General features: G+C 51.0%; 1 protein-coding gene across 1 annotated transcript in view; it reads left to right on the forward strand.

Annotated features, from left to right (window-relative positions):
* Positions 1–22076, forward strand: part of ZFHX3 (zinc finger homeobox 3) — a 110066-nt gene that overhangs the window by 75176 nt on the left and 12814 nt on the right. Inside the window, exons 4-7 of the mRNA XM_082005774.1 lie at positions 271–366; positions 12412–12539; positions 12743–12943; positions 21826–21928. Coding sequence (XP_081861900.1) covers positions 271–366; positions 12412–12539; positions 12743–12943; positions 21826–21928 — 528 coding nt within the window. The remainder of the gene's footprint in view (positions 1–270; positions 367–12411; positions 12540–12742; positions 12944–21825; positions 21929–22076) is intronic.

Here is a 22076-nt window from a genome sequence, read left to right on the forward strand (position 1 = left end):
CCAGGCAAATGTTTTAAACAGGGGACGTCAGTAGCTGTAAGTGGTAGAACTGAGCAAGATTCGTCATTTCGTCTTCATCATTTTTTTCCTCTGTAGTTTCTTTCTTGACCAGCTAGCAGGTAGCGATGGGAGAACACTGGGTGACATTGATAGCTGCCACTCGACACTTGTTGCTTCAGCGTTGGGTGTTGCTCTTGCTCAATGGCAGTTACTTGCTCTTCTGTTTTGACTTCCATTTTTATGTTACAGTTTCTGCTTCTCTTGTTTCAGAAGAATCCATTGAGGATGTGGAAGGGCCCAGTGAAACAGCCGGTGATGCTGAAGAGCCTGCCAAGGAGCAAGAGAGTGGAGGGGACAAGGACCAGAGTAAATGGACAGGTGGGTTTTGGTCCCTCTTTTTCCTTAAATCCAGGAAATGAGAGTGGAGGACCAGTGGTCTGCAAAACTCTTTCCTTAAATGACCGAGCCACGCAGCACTGTCAGCGTGACATAAGTGACATCCTCTGTGAAGTCTTTGAGTGTAGCTTCTTGACACACTTGTGTAGTTTGAGCCGCGGTCGGTTGTGCGTCCCCCCTCCCAAGGCCTGGGCTTGCACTGGGGCAGGGGGTCGGAGCTCCCCTGTGCTCAGTGGTGCTGGACCTGATCCAGGCAGTGGGAATCTGCAGCTGGGAGGGGAGGAGGGAGAAGGGGACTGCCCCTTCTGGCAGCATCCAGCACTTAGGGTGGATTAAGCATATCGTGAAACCCCACCCGATGTTGTTGAGCCTTGAGAGGCTGTTAGCCTGCTTTTTCATCATGGCCCTGGCTGTGGTAGCAAGACTTTGACACAGAAAGACAGAGACTTGTGCTTGTGCTCTGTTAACCATTCACTTTCTGCTGGAGCCACGACATCCTGAAACGGAAACTGCAGATGCACAACAATATTTAGGTTGTTGCAGTAGAATCTGAAAGGTTTCTCTTTGCCAAATCCTTAGATGGATCAATTATGAAGGTATTCGGTTACTCTGTCTTTCCCAGAAGATGGTTGCCATCTTGCAGAGGTGAGTGGAAGGAATCTTTTAAATATTCCTGGCGTTTGAGCAGAAAGCAGCTGCACGATTGTCCTCCTCTGGAGAGGGCCATTCCCCTCCTCAGGTGGCACTTGCTGACCACTTCAGCATAGGTGGGGAACCAGAGGCGCTGGAGGTGGTTGTCATTTTCCTTGACCCAGGACAGAGCAGTTCTGACTTTCTGTTTCTGCACGGTAGCCCAGCTGGTTTGCAGGCTTGTGGTTGCTGGGTATGATGCCTGTCTCAGTCTGCACGGAGACCCGTCTTTCAGGCAGCCTTCTCCTGCCGTGTTTGTAGTGGCCTCTTAGTGAGCCACAGCTGAAGAGGTATTTCAGCTTACACAGTCTTCAAAAGGATTAGATGTGGTCTTTCACCTCAATACAGTTTTAATCTCAACCATTGAAAGTGTCCAAACTGGTGAAGAAAGCAAGCTGTGCTTTAATGCTTGTTGAAGCTCATGTTCTCAGTCTAGACTGCACTCGCTGAGGTTGCTTTGTATGTCATTCCCCATCACAGACCCATTCTTCAACCCAGAGATGCAGATTTTTCTTGGCTGTAGGTGATTTTTTGTCTCTTGCTGTGTGGGATCTTCATGAAGTGTCACAGAAAGATTATTTACTAAATCTCTTAAAGGGTAAGTAAGGCCCTTTGTCCAAACCTGAAGCACTTACAAAAGCTGATACATGTGAAAAGATTATTTTTATATGTTAAAACATGTAAGAAAAAATGAAGAACTCACTTTTTAAACCCTTCACTATTCAGAAACTCTCAATTTGGGTGGCTTTATTTCTTCATCTTGCCAGTGAAATTCCTAACCCATTTTTGGTGTTTGTCAGTCAAACAGCGGATAAGAAACGGATCTTGAGTCTTCAGAGGACAGCACAGAAAGGAATACGCAGACTACGTACATAAGCCCACAGAGCTCTGGACAAGCCTTGTCCTGAGCCGTCGCAAGGCTAAAGAGTACAGCCACAGTAAAGTGTATGCAGGTGTTGTTGTTGAATTCAGGTCCTGCTTTCAAACACATCACAACATTACCCCTCAACTTTAAAGCAAAAAAAATGTTACCCACTGTTTCTGTACAGTGGGTATGCAAAACAGGTACCACACCTCGGTCTTGCATTATTTCTGCTTTCAAGTTCCCTTGAGGAACATGGCTGTGTTGCCATGTGCTTCTGGACCTCAGACATGGAAAGGAATGGAAACTAGGTCAGGTTATTCATGATGACCACAGAAGAGCAGTGTCCGCATGTACAGGAATATCAAAACAAATTGAGGTGTAACCAGGGAGGGAAACAGGCAGTATCAAGGAAGCACCCACTTGCTGTAAGAGGAGGCTGCAGGAAAAGAGCTGGTCTGCAGCTCAGCCCAGTGGGAACGCCATCAACCACGATGTCAAGAAAGCTGAAGAGCATAAAACCTGCTTTGGTTCATCTTCACTGAACAGACCAACTTGTGAGAGACAGAGCAGCCCGTGTCGAGAGCTCCTCCTCCAACTGCAAAGTTGCAGTTGGAACAGGCTGCAAAGTATTTAGTTAAGCTAAATGTTGTCACATCCGTGACCTGCTGCTTCATACCTGGCTGGTTTGAGAAGGTGACTGAAGCATCCTCAGACCTGTCAGCTGCGTGTGAATTTATGGGTAATGGGGGAGGCACCGCGAGGGGTCGGCCATGGTGCTTATCTTTGACTGAAGGAGTAGCTGGGGAACCACATACCTGCCAGCTCCATTTGCCCTGGATTTTCCTGGGAATTGACCAACCAACTGTTCATAAATAGAGACGGGAAGATCATGAGATGAGTAACAGTCAACATGGATTTGTCAAGAACAAATCATGTCAACACAACCCGATTTCCTTCTGTGTGAAGAAGGTCTTGTTTGCAGTCAGTATCTTGTACCTTCTTCTTAGAAAACTTTTGACGCTGCTTTTCAGGACAGTCTCAAAACAAAGCTCAAGCATTATGGTGTAGGTGAAAATATTATGGAATGGGTGCATTTCTGCAGTGCTGGAAAGCTTCCTCTGGAAGATTGTGTCCACTTCTGAGGTTGGGGTGTCAAGAAAGTTGAGGAGCAATTTCAGAAAGCCCAAACAGCATGAACAACCCAGAAGAGAGCATGGTCTGCATAGCTGTGAGGAGAAAATGCAATGGACAGACTTAACTTGACCCAAAAAGAGAATACCAAAGGGGAGGACAAGATAAGTCATCTTGTGCATAAAACGCTTCCAAAAGGAAGGAACTAATTTGTTCTCCATGTTCAGGATATAGACAGCAAGAAGTAATGGGCTTAAATTACTTCTTGTAATTTAGGGAGAAAGATTGAGGTTAGATAATAAATAAAAAAAAAAAATCTCCTGGTACAGCTTGTGAAGCACTGGAGTGGATTTCCTGGGAAGGTTCCTCAGAGGTCTCTCAAGAAGATTAGACGAGCTGTTGTCGGGAATGAAGTAGGCGCATTTTATCCTGCTTTGGATGGACCGGCTGACCTTCAGAGGTGCCTCTGAGCCCTGCAATTCCGTGAAGGTGGGAGCTAGGTGAGAAAGAAGTGCAGGCTCAAAGCCGATAAATAGTGTGTTGAAGTGGAGGTTGATAGACCTGTTTTCTGTTCATCACGCTGCAATTTGACCATTACATTCCTTAGCAATTTACTCACCTTTTGTGCCTCAGTTTCTTAACTGCACACTGGGTGATTATTTCTTCCACTTTCTTAAAGATATTTGAGATCTCTAATGAAACGTTGAGTATGTCTCCCAAGCTCCCTCTGCACGGAGGCACAAGTGATGAGTCAGGGTTGCTTGACTGCTCTACGGTACAGACGTAGCATGTGGCAGGCTGCACCAGTGTTGGTGTTGGCACTGAAAGGAAAAACCTCTCTGTAAATTTGTAAAAATGTCTCAGCTGCAAGATAAATTTATCAGTTCGGTTTTTTATTTATTTTAAAAGAGAATAGTCTTAAGCAGAAACATTTTTTTAGGTAACACTTCCCATTAAAATATACATGTGGAAAACTCCATCCCAAATAAGGATTCATTTTAACTTGATTTTATCATACATCTTCGTGGCTCCTGAAAGATTTCTGGAAGGCGGCAGGGCCGTCTGCTGTCAGCAGCGCTCACGCCGCCTCTGTCCCCTCGGCTCCTAACGGGCACTGACGCTCTTACGCGACTCCTAAAGTAGCGCATGGAGAGAGAAGGGCTGGTGTTCCCCCTTTCTAGACGGGACCTGTTGGCTTTCTCTCTCTCCTCTCGCTGCGGCAGTGGGATTAGGCAGCTCCCGCGCGCCATGCGGCGCAGCCCCTCGCGCCGGGGCTGCCGCTGCCCTGCCCGCGTCCCTCTGCCCCAGAGCCGTCCGCCTCCCTGCTGGAGAAGGGAGACGCTCCTTGCCTGGCGGCTGAGCTTTAGCGATTGTCTCATCCTGCCTAACGTGAGGTTTATCGCAAGCAAACCAGCAAGGAGGAAAGAAACCGTGGCTGTTGCCGGCTCCATTTTTAAGGCAGGATGTAAATGATTAATATTCAGCACATCGGTTTCCAGCTGAAGCCTGAATCAGACCGGGGTAGATCCGTACAAGACTATCCAGATTTGAGGTGGGGCTTATATGTATTTTCCGACTAGAGAAAAGCACTTCATCTGCAGTGACCCAGCTACGAAAGAGACTTAATGTACCGTCAGTTGTATAAGATGTAGAATATAAGATTTTTTCCCACAAAAACAAGAAGCAAACTCTACTTAAAATATAGATTGAAATGAAATATTTCTAGAGGACTAGCCTGAAGGGCTTTTATTTTTTTTAATGATTTTCTTTTTTTTTTAATCCATGATACTCACCTAACACAGAGCAATTAGTGCAATGGAGCGTCCCTGATTCGAATCCGTGGTAGATTGCTATTAAAGGAGGTATTAATGGGCTGCCGAGAGCTGGGAAATTGTTGCAGAAAAGTGTGTTTATGGAGTATGGTGCTGGCAGGCATGATTTCAATCGGATTTGACATGTTTAACATAAATGTATACTGCACAGCTCCTGCAGTTTATGAATAATTCCTACAGGCCCACTGCCTTTCTAATTACTGAAATTGAAAAAAACAGGTCAGGCACATCCTGACGGAAATCTATTACTGCCCCTCCCCCCGCTGCTGCTTTTCTCTCTTTTTTTAATATATGGCGTTTGTTGAGCACTTAGTGGCTGGGGTACTCTGTGGACGAGAGCGAAGACGAGGGTGAGAGCGGGCTGGGAGGAAGGGGACGAGGGGCGCAGCGGGGCGGCTCTCGACCCTGGCTTCTGTGTGAAGGAAACCTGGGAGAGGGGATGGCAAAGCGCGCTGTAATTGTGCTTTTTTCCTGAGGATTTACAAAGCTCAAAAGGCTCCCGGGCATCAGCACCAGGAAGGCAGCCAGGCCGAGTGCCTCCGTGCCACGGCTCGCGGGGGAGGCTGGGCTCGGAGCGGGGCACGCTCCTGGCTCCCGGGCAGCATCCGCGGGCGCTGGGTTTCTGGTCCCTGCGGGGGCGAAGGGGAGGCGATGGCCCTGTGGTGGCTCTGGGAGGACCCCGAAGGCCCATCGGCCCTTTGCCGGGACAGGCTGTGGGATCCTCCCTGGGCTCTGCCCACTGCTGAGCCGGCCGGCGGCGCCGCGGCCCCGAGCGGCCCCCGTCGCGCTCTGCGCCGCATCCTGGCCTGGCTCTACCGGGCTCACCCGGTTCCGGCCCCCTCCGCCCCGGTGGGGCCGTCGAGCCCAGCCACGTGCACAGCATCTTTGATTCTTCCTCGTGGTCAGCCTGTTCCTTTTTGTGACTGTTACAGCTTTCTTTCTCTGTTCGTACCTAGCGAAGTATGGCTACATAAAAACTCAAAAGCAGCAAAATTACCAATCTGGCCCAAGCGGAACAATTGTCGACTTGTAGCTGGGAGAAACGATCCTGCACACCCCCAAACTGCGGCCGGCCCGCCCTGCCTGCGCGGCTCCCTGCCAGCCCTCCCTGCCGGCCCTCCCTGCCTGCACGGCTCCCTGCCGGCTCTCGGCTGCCGTTCCCAGCTGCTAGTCTTGAAAGCACGCGCGTGTCATGTTCGCCACAGTGAAACCCGGTTGCTCCCTTCCCAGCAGCAGTAACACCCACTAAAACCCACCCATGCGGCGGTCCCTGCTTGCCAGGACACCCGGGAGCGCGGAGGGGCCGTCTCAGTGGCACTGCTGGGTGAATTGCCGTGCTGCAGGGAGCCTGGCCCATGGCTCCTTTGCTGTTTTCGGATACTTTTCACTCATGTTCCTTGGCGAGCAGGTCTCTGCTGATGTCTCTGCAATCTCCACTCCCCACACTCGCTTTCCCCACCGGTAGTTTCTGCTCGCCAGGTAGCTGTGTGCCGCCCCGCGGTGGTGGTGATCCCTTCGTGCTGGTTTTAAGGAGTTAGCAGAATTACTGTTGTTTAGACCATCTCCCAGTCTCAACACACTGATTTGATAAATTAGTTGATACGGACTGTCATGGTAGGTTAGTTGAAATATTTATTCAGTCGAATTGGACAGTAATATTCACCCAGATTTATAGCTGGCTCAAGAACCATATGAAATAGGTAAATAGGAAAGATCACTTGTTTCCTTTCAGCCACTTCGTAATTTAAAAAAACCCCAAGATTTCCCACAGTTCTAAAGACAGAACCTTAGACACCACTGCTGGAAGAAAAGGTGCAGTGCTTCAGGGTGCCACTTTGCAAAGGTGGGCTCACGCTGCGCACAAGATGGGATGAGTTTCCACATGCTGCGCCTTTGCTTCTGCCTGGCGCAGGCCTCTGCTTAACCCAGAGCGGCAAGGAGGGGACTGTCGCCCCGGGGAAGGGGAGCCTCCTGGCTTGGATCCAGGCCTTTTCTTCCAGGTAGGTTTGCTGGAGTGTTTTGCAGCTCATGTGCCAAGGTCAGCTGCAGCAGCGGTCGCTGCCACGTATGTGTCTGTGAGTGCCTGGACCCCTGTCCCGGCACGCCAGCACGGCAGGACCACCTGCGGCCACATCGCTCGCCAGCTCTCCTGCTCCCTAGGTCAGGGTCTCGTGACCTTTGGGACCGATCCGTAACCTCGTGCCATTGCCCAGCCTGCACGGGTCATTTTCTCTCCCCCGGCACCTTCGCTCTTGGTTCACAGCGTGGCGCCGCGTTACAGCACTGCGCAGGGAGCAGCGCGGCTCCCGGCGGGTCCCAGGGCCTCCTCCGGCAGCCGATGGGAGGTGAGCTGATCTGCAGGGCCACAGGGAAGATCTGTGGTGCTCACGATGGCAAGCAAAGCGCTGCCGCCACGTGCCCCTCGTGCTGCCTGGCATGTCACTGCAACGTTTTCTGGGTGCTCTGTGTTTGTAGTGTGGCAGAAAAGCCTGGTGGTGGCTGGGGCTTCTGGGTACCGTAATGTGAATATTTAATAGTAATTCAGTTGTTCGTAATCGCTGCGGGCTGGCAGGTATGACACAGCATTAGAAAAACAAATTATTTGACCATTTTCCGGGCCACATTTCTGAAAGGCAGCAATAAAGGCCTGGGTACAAAAGTGTGCTTGCAAATCTCTGTGTATTTACTTCTGTCTATCGTGCCATCACGCTATTTATCAAATACAGAGTTGAAAAAATACTGTAGAGCAACAGGCAATATACAGGCCTGTTAGTATAGCTACAACATCTTATTAGAACGAATGGTACCTTCAGGGAATAAGGAATGTAAACAGACAGCATTTCAGAAAGAAACATTCAACCATGTATTATTAAGACGCGAGGTAACGAACGGGCAGCGCTGCAGCAGTGCTGTACGCCCCGGTGCCCTTCCCGGGAGCCCTGAGCGGGGCTCTCGCCACTTCTGCGTCCCCGCAGTCTCTCGGTGGAGTTACCTTCTCAGGGTTAGTCTTGCTGTGTTAACACAACTTGTGTGTTTCTGCGGGATAGCAGAAAAGAGAAAGCTCTCTGTCTGCCGGAGAGGCTGAGACCGAAGCTTTGTGTGCCGTCATCCTGGGCTCTGGAGCTGCTGCTAATGGAACTGTGCAGGTAGGTCTGGACCGCAGGGCCTGGCCTGGCCCATCACCCATGGCGAAGGCTGCGTGAGCACGAAAACAGATCAAACAGTCCGCTCCAGTCTCAGGATTTTGGGAGGAAGACCGCAGCTGCCCTAAGGGCGCTGCTCCGTGAGACCCCTGCAGCTGCCGTTGTGGGCATTGGCGGCCGCAGGGCTGCGCAGGCACGGCGGGCAGGTCGGTCTAGTCCAAGGGCTTGTGATGCTGAGTAGTTGCTCCAGGCAGACGTGAGGGGAGGTTTGCGGAGGGAGGCACCACCAAAGATGGAATTTTAGTTTCCGTCGGGCTGTGAAAACACAGTTCCCTGGTCCCGCTGACAACTTCTTCCCAGGCCGGCTGCTGAACTTAGGAGGGACTTTTTTCAGTAGGCTGGGGGCGGGGAGGGTGTTGGTTTTTAAATCAATGGAGATAGCAGAAACCCCACTGTAAATTTCTAGGGCAAGTGGCAAGCTGGTTTACGGAATGCAGGGAGATGAGAACCTCTGGCTTACGGAAAGCAGCATGAATTAATAATCATTTAATTGGCTTCTCCATTATGTTGCTGGGTTGGGAGATGGAAGTTTAGATGAAGGGGCTGTCAGTGGTACTTTAGCTAAAAGAAGCTGATGACTGGGAGGAGGGGTGGCGACTCCGCTCCCACCAGGATGGAGAGCGGGCAGCTTTGGGGACCCTTGCCCGTTTTGCCTCTGGGCCTAGCAAAGGAGAGGAACCCCACTTCCAAGGAAGCATCCCATCTCACCTCTGAAATCACACCTGGGAGGATTTCTCCTCTGGAAAGCAGAAGCTGCCAAGGAAGAGCAAGAAGGCAAGTAGGTCTCTGGGAAGTGCTGTAGCGGGCCAGCGCGCCGGCAGCAGTGCCGTCCCGTTGCACTTGACTTTTGGGTACATATGTTGAGAAATGCAGATTTTTCTCTAAGGTCAGCAAACCTGAACTAAATCCATTTAAGGAGTCAAAATAATAAAAATACTAATTGGTATATAGTCATACATCATACTTTAAACCAATATTCCTTTTTCTTTCCTGCAAGGCCTGGACCTCTAAGCGTGATCCTGGGCGTGGTTAGGGCACAAGCGTTGTGCTCCACCTTCTCCGGTGCCGAGCTGCCGGTCAGGGCCAAAGCCCTTTTGATGTTTTTGGCCAAGGACATTTTGTCCCGTCCGCTCCACGCAGACATGAAGGTCCTGCGCAGCTGCTGGAGAGCTCTGCAGGCAGGCGCCGAGCTGCGTGTCCTCATTTCTCCAGGCAGAAGAGAGTTCTTAATTCCTCTGATCTGTGATGTGGACTGAATGTGTCACTTTCTGTATTTGGCTGTTTATCAACAATAAACTTCAGTCTCAGTGTTAAAATTCCCACTTGAGCTGTCACCTCAAAAAATACTACTTAGAACAAATATTCAGTATGCATTTTTTAGAACTCTGCAACAAACCGGTTATTCTGGGGTCTGGACAACCATTAATAGTTCTGGTTTTGAAGGGTTAAAGTTACGGGATGGATCAAGTGCATTTAATAAAATTGGGCACTTTGGAGATGGTAAGTAAAATTTTAATTACCTTTTACTTTTCCCTAATTCTAAGCAGGCTGCTTCCCAGTAGAAAGGAAATAAGGAAATGCCCTGTCATGACTGCGGAGGTTACAGCTAGTCTTCAGCAGCTACGGGGTAGTTGGCTGTTGGGTTGCTGAATTTAGTCACGTTGGTGAGCCGCTAGAAGCACTGCACAGTGAAGTCGGTGGCAGGGGGTGAGGACCAGGGTCTCCCCGAGCTCCTCGTGCCTTGCTGTGCCAGCGCAGATCCCACCGCCAGTGAGGACACCAGGGGTTTCCTAAGCGTCCAGAGCTCGCCTGGGTTTATTAATGCAATTCTGAAGGTATTTCATGGTTCTCTCTCTGTTGCCAAAACTGAAAGCATTGTCATCCTTTATTTGGAAACGTGACCCATATGCACGAGCAGAGGTTTCTGCAGTCTCCCTTTTCTGCCCTCGTGTCCCGTGCCCCTCTTGCAGGCTGGTGGTGCCAGCACAGCTTGTGGCAGTGCTTGTCAGTAGTTCTGCGGAGCAGATGACACCCGAAGGTTTGAAGCAGCAGTGGACAGATGCAGAGCCTGGACCGACCTTGCTCGGACCACGTAGGAGACATAGCCACTGCCCGGGGCAGAGACATCTAACAGGACCCAAAGTCATGGCTGGCGTTGCCACCTTAGCCCAGCGCAGGCTGCAGCAGAGCTCACATGGCTGTGAGACCGTGCTGGCAGACCTGGGGTCTCCGGACGTTGGTCCTGACACCTGACTGCCTGATTGGGGCTGATGCTTCAATGTCTGAGGTCACACCGCGGAGTGGATGATGTCAACAGCAATTAGCCTCCTTATCGGGGCCACTCACATCACACAAGGCTTGGGCAGGGCATGTTAAGGCAGCCTGCCGCCATGCTGGCTCTCAGCGGTGGTCTCTGCCTCCCCAAACCCACTGGGAGGGACCGCTTTCCTTGGCAGAGGAGGGGCGCAGGCGGGTCCAGCATGGTGCCGTGTTTCTCATGCTCCAAGCATGTTTTATCAGTAGGAGTAAGGGAGACCAGCCTTGGTCCTGTAGTTATCAATGGCTTTCCAGCTCTGAACCCCAGGGAGAGTCTTGGGGTCAGCCAGCGGATCGACCCAAGAAGCAGCCCATCGTTCCACGCAGGGGCAAAGCCCTATCACCACAGCCTCGTTTTACACAAAGCAGTTCTAGATTTGGACATCTTAATGGAGTTGGCAGCACAGTGGGGTTCTGTGGGTTTTGGGTTCAGATACAGCCTGGACCGTAGTCCGTGCATGGAGACCGTGTAACCAGCCAGGGCTGAAGTGCCACGCGTGCAGCTGGGCAGCACTGCGGGGAAGGGAATCGCCTCTCGGCAGGCTTTGGCGTGGCCAACTCTACCAGGAGAAGTTTAGTAGCACCAGAGCTCTCCCGACGCCTGGGGATCGCGGCGTTGCCATCCGCTGGCGTTGCCATCCGCCGGCGTTGCCAGCTCTCCCTCCGCTGGCAGTTACTCTGCCTCTGTTCAGCCGAGCGCTTAGAGGTGGGGTACGGCAGGGGGGGTGGTTAGAAACGGGGGTTGTATTTCGCTCTCTGATGCGGTACCTTTCGAAATACCGCTTCTGTCAGTGGATGGAAGGATCTTTGAGAAGGAAGCAGCTTACCTGGGTCTTACTTTGACGGCGTCTTCTGAAACAAGGAGCAGATACCAGCGGGTTCACAAAGAGAATAAGAGACAAGGGGAAAACTATGGGGGGACCGGTCTAAGAACGCTACAGTGCCTTGTTAATCGGCAGCCGATCCATCATATTAAATATCCAGCTGTCATATATTACCTTTCAAGTGAAAATGAATAACTCCCATTAAGGGCGAAATGGGTTTGAAGTCGATTCGAGACAGATTAAAGTACTGTTATGAATGTGTGTTCGGGGAGGAGGAGACGGGGGCTGTGTATAATATACTTGTCCTTACAGTTTTTAAATAATAGATGTCCCACAAATTTATGTACTGCAGGGGTTCGGGGGAGGGGCAGAGGTCGGGGATGTGCCGCCCGGCGTGCCTGGCCCTGCAGAGCGTTCTGCTGTTGACTTCTGGGCTCCTTTGCCTCTTTCTGCTTCGCTGAAAGAAAATCGCCTTTCCTCAGCTTGTTACGGCGCGAGGTCGTCCGGGTCCCGCCCCAGCACTGGCTGTAGGCTGGTCCTGCTGCCGGGCTGCCCTGGGGGTTCTGGTGGGACCGCTTGCTGGGAAGTGCCCTCAGGTGCCTTCCCCGAGGTGCGCGGGCTGGGCTGGCCGGCGCCGTCCCGGCAGCGTGCTGCTGCTTCCAGCGCAGCGTGCAGGTCGCTCGGTTGAGGCCACAGCCTCCGGCGGTCTCCACGGCAAACGTTCCGGAGTGTTGGTCTGCAGAACAGTCTCGGAGCTAGGAGCGTGAGCCCTGCTTTGTCGAGGCAGTCCGGCTGCTCATGGAGGTGACACGTTGGCCTTCGCGCCTGCCCAAGCGTTTGTGTGTCCCATGTAAGCACAGGACAAGACTCTCCTGCACCTAACAGGTTGTAAGCAGCCCACAGAAATAGCTGAGATTTCTCTGCTTCTAGTTATAAATGGCACAGTTCCCTTACTCTGGAAGATAGTAAAAAATGAACTTTTTTTGGCCAGGCGTGCTTTGTAGGACACAAGTTAGCCCACAAACTCATCCTCCTCCGACACCTTGGTGTGTGTTTCAAGAAACAGCAGGAGAGTAAATGGAAATACTGTCTTTGTCCGACTTAAGCCTCTTTGGGGTTGTCCTGATATAAATCTCTTTTTGTTGCAGCACCAGCCAGCCAGGCAGAGAAGGAGCTGACAGAGCCTCCGGCATCCTCTAAACGAATATCGTTTCCCAGCAGCTCAGAGTCACCTCTCCCCTTTAAATGGTCAAAAACTTCAGAGGAGACCAAATCGGAGCAGGTAAGGAAGAAGAACCCAGCTTTTTGTGCATCTCAAGCAGGTGATTTGTTTCATATGTGCCAAAAGCAAAGAATAAAATAGAAGGAGGAGGAAAGGCGCTAACTGGTGGTAGGAGAAGGTGTCGAATTATTAAAGTCCAGTTGTAAGGAAAGAGGAAAGCAGCAGCTGTAACAATTGCATGATTCGTTTCTCGTGCTCTGCAGATGTACCAGTGTCCATACTGCAAGTATAGTAACACAGACGTGAATCGACTGCGAGTGCATGCCATGACCCAGCACTCGGTGCAGCCCATGCTCCGCTGCCCACTCTGCCAGGACATGCTGAACAACAAGATCCATTTGCAGCTGCACCTCACCCATCTGCACAGTGTGTCACCTGACTGTGTCGAGAAGCTCATCATGACGGTAAGCGGCTGCGTAGACAAGCACATCTGCTCTCTTCCTAGCAAAGATGAAGAGTAAAGGGATGGCCTGACCTGCGCGGGCTAATTTTGCTGTAGTGGGCAGCTCCGTCATCTGTCAGGGCTCTGTCATTTAGGTTTTTCCCATCTCTGCATGTTTTGTCTGCAGAGACTACCTTATCCGTGCTTGAGCACTGTGGAAACCGGCAACGTTGCAGGGCTGAGTAACTTCCCTGTGGAGGCATTGGAATAAATACGATTCCCTTTAACGACTGAGGTCTTTGCATGGGATTGCATTTTGCACAGAAGCTTCTGGGTGATGCAGTAGCTGTGCTGTGCTGCTCCCGTTGCAGAGAGAAAGTACTTGTGTGTTGATGAGCACTTCCCAAGAAGGACAGCCAGGGTGATTAAGGTAACATTACAGGAAATTAGATACCAGCTTTCTGCTTAAAATATGATTTTACGAACCAATAGCATAACTTCCCTTGGCGGTCTCATCTCATGGAAAGGAGACAGTCCTATTGTTCTGCCCGTGTTCTGTGCTTCATTCACTTAATGCGGATCATTGTTGTGGTTGTATGAGATAAGTTGGATCTGTTACTTCTGTGAGGAGATGCTCCATCCAAAATTACAATGCTTTTGTTGTGTAACAAGTCCTTTTCTTCAGGGTAACCTGAACAAGCAAGGGATACGCTGCTGTTGGCCCAACGGAGGTGGAACCTTACAGGACTGTTGAATTCTAGAGCTACTGTGTCAAGTGCTGTTTCTAAGATGTTTTGAAATGCCTGGTTTTAAATCAAAATTTAAGCATAGGCAGTTAAAATCTCTGAAGTAGGAAGTTTGCTACTGAAGTGTGCAGCGGAAATTCACTAGATAAAGTCAACTGTCTTCACATAGAGCTCAAAACTTGTAACAACTCCGCTTCTCAAGCTGTTTGTCAAACGACACTGTGCCTCTGTAGGGGTTGTGATTGCTATTGCGATATTCTGATGGGGAGCAGAAGCTTCAGACGGCAGACTGTGGTTCAGCACACATGTGTTTGCACCAGGCTCTTGCTCTGCCCTGCATCCTTGTTTTAGCACCTAGCACGGGAATCCTCCTCCAACACCGTCTCCGAGGAATCAAAATTCATCTAACTTGAGAGCTAGTGCTTGGTGAGAAATAATAAATTAACAGTGCAAGTTCTCGTTGGTGAGACCTGGGTTTGTGCTCTGGCTTGCTTTACCTCAGAGCCGCAGACCCAGAGTCTCTGCCGCTGGCATACACGTGGTCGTGTGCAGCTGCTGGACCTCTTCTGCGGGACTTGTACGTGCTGTCGGGGTGCACAGATGCTCACAAAGGCTTACCCCACTTGCCAGTGCTCAGGCACTCGCTTCACTAAATAACATTTTGAGTCCCAGAATGTTTCTTTCATTAATTCCCTTTTCATAGGTTTCACGTGAGTGCACCTTTCCATTTGCTGGTGTCAGTTTAAGATACAGGTAGAATTAATAAGGCACATTTTCAAAAAGACCCTTCTAAATTCACAAATGGGATGTGTTGTCAGATTTCTACACTGTTAATTCTTTGGTATAATCTTCAAGGCAAGGTTGTGTCTGCATTTAAGAACTTGTCGCCAAGTATGTAAAAATGTTTATTTTGATTCCCGTTAGTTCTTTCTCTCTGTGATTTTTTTTATTGCACCCCATTTCTGCTTGTTTTCTCCCTTTGCCAATTACTGACAACGGAAGCGAATAGTATCGTGTTCGTCGTAATACTCATGTTCCTTGTCAACTCCCATCCTGTGACATCATCTGAGCAAGCACAAGCAGCGTTGCCCAGCTCTTCTGTTCTCTTGTCTTCTCTATCACCCTTCCAGTCCTCTTGTGGCTACTTCTCAAATGCCTTTATGCTTTTTTATCTTCCCCCTTGGCTTTACCAGCTACGTGTCCTCTCATTTTTCTGCCCTCTCTCTTGGCCCCGGCAGGCTCCTCAGGAGCCAACGGTGCGTCCTGCGCCCCGGCAGGCTGCGAAGGCTCGCGGCGGCCACCCGACCACCCATGAGAACCACATCTGCCCCAAGCAGGCACCGCACTGTAAAACCCACGAAAAATCCAGCCAGGCTGACAGGTCCTGGCACGCTCTGAATAACAACATACAGGAAGGTAGGGAGAAAGAGCACCAGCAGTTCACTGACCCTGCGAAGCCGGCCGTGCCCGCCGGCTCTCACGGGGCGTAGCTCTGCTCTGCCGACCGCTGGTGCGCCTGGGTCAAGGAGCTGTCCCGTCACAAAGACCTCCGTCTCTGCGACCTGCATCCATTTTGACTGATGGTGCTTAAGTGTGTAAATACCTTCTGAGGACTTGAACGAACCTTGTTAGCTTCTAACTAAATTGATGGAAGACATTTTGACCTTACAGGAGCAGCGAGCCCCTTCTTTACGCCAGCAAGCGTAACCGGTTTGCTAAGGGTTCGTTTCTGAGCCGGGCTGTCAGCAGAACGTCCAGTCTGGAACGGGTGCGGCTGGGCTGGCCCGTCCTCTCGACCCGAGCGGGTCTGTGTCCTCCAGGATACAGGGAGACCGGCAGAAGCCACTCGCTAAGGAGCTCGGGCCACCCCACAGAGGATGTGGCCAAAGCAGCTGTGGTACTGCGGAGGACACTGCCGTAGGTGAGCGCAGCCGCTGCTGCGGAGCGCAGGACGCCAGCTGGGAACCGCAGGGACTGGCCTAGCCGTGAAGCTCATCCTCTCGCCACTCTGGTTTTTGCGCCTTGCCATCGCCGCTGTTCCCTGTGGCACCCAGGGATAGGGCTGGCCAGGAAGATTGCCTCTCCTGCTTCGAGTCAAATGGCGTGCGGGTCAAGAAGGTTCTTTGTTGCACTAAATGACAAATATTTTGAGAAATCGGCATGGCCTGTGCAGAATGTGGCAGCGTCAAAGGTTGCTAATTTTGCTCATTGTAGCTGAGATTCCCGTCTCAGTCTGACGCGTGAATCGGGTCTTGGTGCCACCGCAAGGGAATTGCAGTCCAGTAAATGGGAGCCAGGTCCCTTTCGACACAGCGTCTTTGCGCTCGGCGTTTGGAAGAGGCTCCAGTTAATAATACCTTATCAGACGCCTTTCAGGAACCTGCAGTGTCTAATATGTCTGTTGCCATGGTAACAGCTGCTTGCTTGTGCTCTGCATCTCGGAGCTGACTGTTCGTGCCCGGTCCTTTCCATATCCGCAGGCAGCCGGGCTGCCCGTCCCACGGGACGGCCGGGTCCTCCCCGCCGGCCCAGGCACTGGCACGGGGGCTGGCGGGGCTGCAGCCACAGGCTGAGGGGACAGGAGCGCGCGCCGCACCCCTGCATGGCGTGGGGCAGGGGCTCCCGCTGTACCCCCATCTCCTGCTGCTTCCCTTCCGTGGGGCCGGTGAACAGAAGTGGCCAAGTTAATTTTACGTGGCCTTTCAGCCGCTCTAAGCGGGTCTAATCGCCATCTTTCCATGTAACAGCCTCTTTGCTAATCTTGGGCCTGCGCCGCTTCAGCAGAGAGCCCCTTAATGAGGGTGAAGTGCAGTTCGCCTGCACAGTCGATTGACAAGACTGATGGGCTCAAGCCGGGAGAAGGGACGGGTTCCCAAGAGCCTCCGGGAGCGGGGAGCTCTCCCTCCTCCCGTGGCCAGCTTTATCCTTCTGCACGTTCCTCTCCCGTCATTTCTGTTGTCAGCTTTCTCCTTCTCGGTTTAGGGCATCTTCCCAGTGTTTCAGCCATCTTTCCATCTTTTTCTTTTCTCCCTTGCTCCAGAGTAATTCTTGCCTCTCCCTGCCATCCTCACTTCTCCCTCATGCTATCTTTACGTTTTTTCCCTCTTTCCTATTGTCTTTTCTTACTGCGTTCTCCCCTCTGCTGTCATTCAATTTTTCTCTCTCCCTCCTTCTCGCCCCCTCTCACTCCCCCCTTTCCCTCTCACTCTGTGTCTCATTCTCCATCTCGGATGAAGGTAATGAAAATAATCGGGCTTCATTAATTCTGAGCCCTGTGAGATGATAGCCATTTGGAGCCATGTTTGCCAATTAGATGGTCTAAATTAGAAGTGACCTTGGTATACTGCCATCGCTTTGCCTCTCTGAGTCTAATGAAGCTTTTCACTCCAGCACCCTCTCTCTCTCTTTGTAATGGAAATTACCTCCTTTGTCTGGTTCGGGAACCTTGCATCGCATGTGTATTTCCCCTGCTTGCATGGACATAGGGATAGTAATGTATCTCCTCAGACCCCTTCTAGAGATTTTCTTTCCAAAGCCACGTGATTTCAGCATTTTGGGACATTTACGGAGGAGCTGCATAGACTGTCCGCACATGTGGTCACTCGACCCAGAGGAAAGTCAGAGCAGGCAGAGCCAGTGCGCAAGGGGAGCTGGCTATTCAGGCTATCCAAGATTAATTTTTCAGACGTGCCAAGAATATGCTTGTGTCACGCTGCCGGGGCCAGCGCAGGAGGGGTGTCGCAGCTCTGAGCCTCCGGCCCGTGCTGATAAGCGGCTCTGCAGTTCATCGTCTTGAAATCTGGTAGATCCGGCAGTGGCAGGGGCCACGCTTGTCACCGCTGTAGATTGTCACCAGTGAGGAGTGGACTGCAGGTTGTGCTCCAGACTGGTGACAGGTCTGTAGGTGTCAGGGCGTGCGTGATCTGCGCAGGATGCTCATGGGGCAGAGAGGCAGGAGACATGGAGTGTCAGCCCTTGGGCTTTTTGTAACAGTCGCTCACTGGACCACATTGTCTATAGAAGCAGCCATTGAATCGGGGTACCCATGCATGTCAGTGCCCCTCGTAGTCATAAAGACGTTTTATCTGCTTAAGGGGATCTGAATTTCATCCAAAAAGGAGTGTCCTTGGAAGCAGAGGGGTTTGTCCCAACAACTTTCCATCTTCTAAGGCAGATAGTTGGCTTCTCTGCAGCCTGCTGTAGAGGGAAGTTCTCCAGCCAGCATTCACATCTCCAGTACAGACCCCGCGGGAGATGTTTCAAAGTGGGGCGCAGGAGGGGCTGCCACAGTCTCTGGCCCAAACCTCCCCCTCCTTCGCTCTTTACCCAAGCAAGTTCCCTGTCCCACCGAGCAGGATGGGGCCGGGGCGATGGGAGCGAAGGATGCACCCTGAGTGCCTGACCCAGCATTAGGGGTTTTCTTGGAGACACCGACTCTAGTCATTGAAGTACCGACAAACAGAACCTGATCCACGTGTTGGTATCCAAGTGCCAGGCTGGTGGGAGTGAGCTGCCGATCCCTCCCCAGTTCCCGGTTTCATTTGGACAGGAGGGTCAAGAGCGACGCAGGCCGAGCGGACCGTTGGCCTTCCGCGCAATAACGTCAGGAGCGCGACCGAGCGGCGCGCTCAGATGCGGCAGCAGCAGGCGGCCGGGCGCTCCCGGGGCTGTGCACAGAGGTGGATCTGGCATGGCAGAGCGGTGTCCCCAAGATGGAAGGCTTTGCTGGTGGCTTGTGGGCCAGAAGGCTGCGGCGGGGATAGAGTTTAACGTTAGGCAGAGCGAAACAAGTATGTACAGAAGAAGGAGAGGGAAATATAGATCACATTTGTCGGACTTGCATCTGTAGGGTTGTTCTTTTAGTAATGGTTCACAGTGACTGACACGTTGCCATTGTGAAACAGTTGGTGTTGAAGAGGCTAAATTCCGGCAGGGTGATAGAGGTATCGGGCAGAGCTGAGGCTGGATGCCAGGATCACATGCCAGGTATTGCCTGCGCAGGTGAGAGGGGGGTAGAGAGCATTTAACAACCGCACGCGCTAACGCAGGCTGTGCTCGAGACAAACGCATTCCTCTCTATCACCGGAACAGTTAATGCCATTAAAATACATCTAAAGTACAAAATGCTGCGTGGTAGAGCACCGCTCCTTGTTCGTCAGGTGGCCGTGGCCTCCTAAACCTTCCTCTCCCTTGGTACTCCCAAGCAGCCACAACGTGCGAGGCATTTTCTGCACATGCAAGGAAATGGTACCTCCTCGGATGGGTTTGCAGGGTAGAAGGACCAGTAGTTCAAAATGGGCAGTCTGTAATGCAGTGTAAATGCAAAATGATTTGAGATGTGCTGCCTATTTTCAGTATTTCTATCTTTGCTACCTGCTGGGGGTGGTCCGGGGGATGAAGAGACAGAGTAGTCCTGGCGTGGAAAACGGCACAGGAAACGAGCGGCACTTTCAGGAAAAACCTGACTGGTGCTAAACAGGTAGAGGACTAAAGCGGTTGCGGTCGCTGAAGCAAGACCAGTGCCTTATTTTCAAGGTTTTGCTTCCCAGGGCCAGCCTTGTGTGGCTGTCTGGACTACCTGCAGTTGACCTACGTCCATATCCAGAATTTCTAGTTTCCTGCACTTTTTTCCAAGCTTTTTTCTGTTTGCCTTTTGGGATTTTGTGCCTGTAGCAGTTTAATGTACTACAGCCTTTTTTTTTTTCCTTCCCCCCCTTTTTTTTCCTTTTCATTGTAGAGGGAGGGGTAGAAGTAGGGTGAGAACTGTGGCTATGGAGATGCAGGTAGATAAAGGTAATTACTTAAACACATATAGGGCAGGACTTACTGGTTTGGAGACCCAGATTAAGATGCAGAGGAGCATGTGAGGTTGATGATTATATTTCGGGGAGAGTTAATTGACGGAAGGTGAAGGCAGACAAAGAACCGCTGCTTACTGCCTTCTTGAATCCCAATCAGGAATTATGATTAAAGACGCGGCGAGACAACAGAGGCCTGATGAATTGGTGTCTTTTTTTTTTCTTTTTTGCCGTCATTCACACTTGATTGACTTCAACCTTTCAAGTGCAAAAGTCTCTCTTTTCCATTATTATTCATAGCCATCTGAGTTTTTCTAATTAAAGTGTATGAAAACAATTACTGATCCGTCGTACTGAGTGTGGTAGCGGGGATGGCTGCCTTACTGTAATGCGTATAAAAAAGCCACAGTTTTCTATAATGATGTGCAGCTGAGGTGTTAGGTATTTTTCTACTCTGTTGGGGTTTTTTTAAATTTCTCATGATTTATTTTTCATAATTCTAAAGATCCTAGGAGAGTGCTCTCCCTGCTGATAAAGCTGAGAGTGTTGGCTCTTTCTTGCCTGCCCTCCTTGGCGTCCCTGCTCGTCCCCCTCCTCTGAGCCCGGCTACCAGGAATTAACCAGTGACCTTTCACGTTTCCCAACCCACCACCCACAGCCGTCAGATAGTCCAGCTCAGAGTAAAAGGTGGAACGAATTTGGCGTGCTCAGCTTCCCTCCCGGTGAGTTAGCAGTGGCAGTTGCCTTTCCTGCAGACATCTGCGGGACCCGGCGCTCACCCGCACGCACCGGCCATCCCAGTAAAGGGAGGGAGCTCAGCATCCCTCCCCGCTGCGGTTCAGATGTCTGCAGCCACTCATAAGCGAACGTTTGTTTCTGAGGCTTTTCATGGGCTGTTTTTCCTTCCATTCACTTAGCGAAGCCAAGGTCTAGCCTGTGTTTGCTTCCATTTGACATGTGCGTAGATAAGCAAGATTTCATGTCCTGCACACAGGTTTACCTTCAGCTTCACCACAGATTTGCTAATATCTCATGCAGTTCAGCTGGAGCCTTGTGGTGCTTGTCTTTGCAGAAGGCAAGGTAGACCGCACACAGATAACGGCCTCACTCACTCTCTTCTGAAAGCCAAGGTTCAAATGCCCTCCTCGTATCTGACAGAAGGATGGAGAGACTTGTTTTGCCAGGAAACGTAGCTGTCTAGGAGTGTTTATGTCTGCCTCACTTCCCCAGCAGTCGGAGGCTGGGAGCAGAAGCACTGCAGCATTGCAACTCAGTGGTGGTTTCTGTTCCTCCCAGTACCACGGCCCTGGTGAAAGGGGGGTGCTGCCTGGGCATCAGCGGGGTGGGGCATGCACTGCTGGGACCTGGAGAGGCGTCTTCGCTTGCCACAGGCGTCACTAACCAGTGCTGGCAGCCGGGCGCTGGCATATGGCATGGGTGGTTGCGGTGGTACGGGTCTGGCTTTCCAGTGGCTGCTCTGGGGAGAAGGGCTGCGGGGCAGCTTTTCAGGTGGTGTGCGATACTGTCCTGCCTCTGATGCCAACCACGTGCACACTGCTAGCAAGGTAGTTTGTTCTGTGTGTGACCGGATACACCCAAAGAAACCCAGTGTGCCAGGAAAAGGTGAGCGTATGCATTTGACTCTTCCGAAGAGCGTCTCTGGTTGACGCATGCAAACTCTCCAGCTCTTTAAAAATATTGATGTTAAAGCCCTGGTTATGATGGTGCAGGTTCTAGACAAACTCTTGAAGAGGGGTGAAGGGAACGCATCAGTCAGAGCAAGGAAAGGGTTACCAAAAGCCTTTCATTTCGCAGAACAATTCGCTGTCTTTTTAGTCTTTCCTTATTCATCCTTTCCTTTGTCACCTCTCTCCTTATTTGTACTTTTCTTTCTCATGCCCCTCCTTTTCCTGCATCGATACACTTTGAAAACAGTGCTGCAATGCTCCCTAGTTCAAGATTACAGTGTACTTTACGAGGTATGATTTAATTAGGGGCCTTATTATGTTTTCAGCAGCTTAAGGTGGGCCTTTCAACTTATCTACCTAATTGGTTGCACAAGAAGTTTCACAGCCCATGACAAAACATTGTCAATGATCAAAGTCTGAATTCTACATAAAGGAAAAATATTAATAATAAGATTATTCTTCAAGTGTGCACTGCTAATTATGTCCAGAATGTAACTGTAGAAATACTTTTGACTGATGTGAGCTTTGTCTAATAAATATGAGTCTTCCAGTGAGCTACGAAAAGTGATGCCTCTGACTTTACAATACTGGTGTCTAATTTTGCCACTGAAGATGTTTAAAATATTTTCCTGTGTTTTTCTTCTCCCCATATCCTTTTCTCCCTGTCTCCAGGTGACAACACCTGAGGTGATGATGCCCAGCAGCATGTTTCTCCCGGCAGCCGCTCCAGAGAAAGACGGGAACTCAGCTGCAGAGGAGCTGGGGAAGCAGCCTGGTGAGTGCGGGTCAATGAAGGTCCACGGGTCCCACGACTCCCCCAGCTCCCACCATCTGGTCAGGGATTCCATCTGGGGACATCCCCGCCCGGGTGAGCTCCATGTGCCCGGCTGTCTCCTGAGAACCAGTCAGACGGTGCCCAGCAG

Source organism: Phaethon aethereus (assembly GCF_964289735.1).
Source record: "Phaethon aethereus genome assembly, chromosome: 13".
Lineage (NCBI taxonomy): Eukaryota > Metazoa > Chordata > Aves > Phaethontiformes > Phaethontidae > Phaethon > Phaethon aethereus.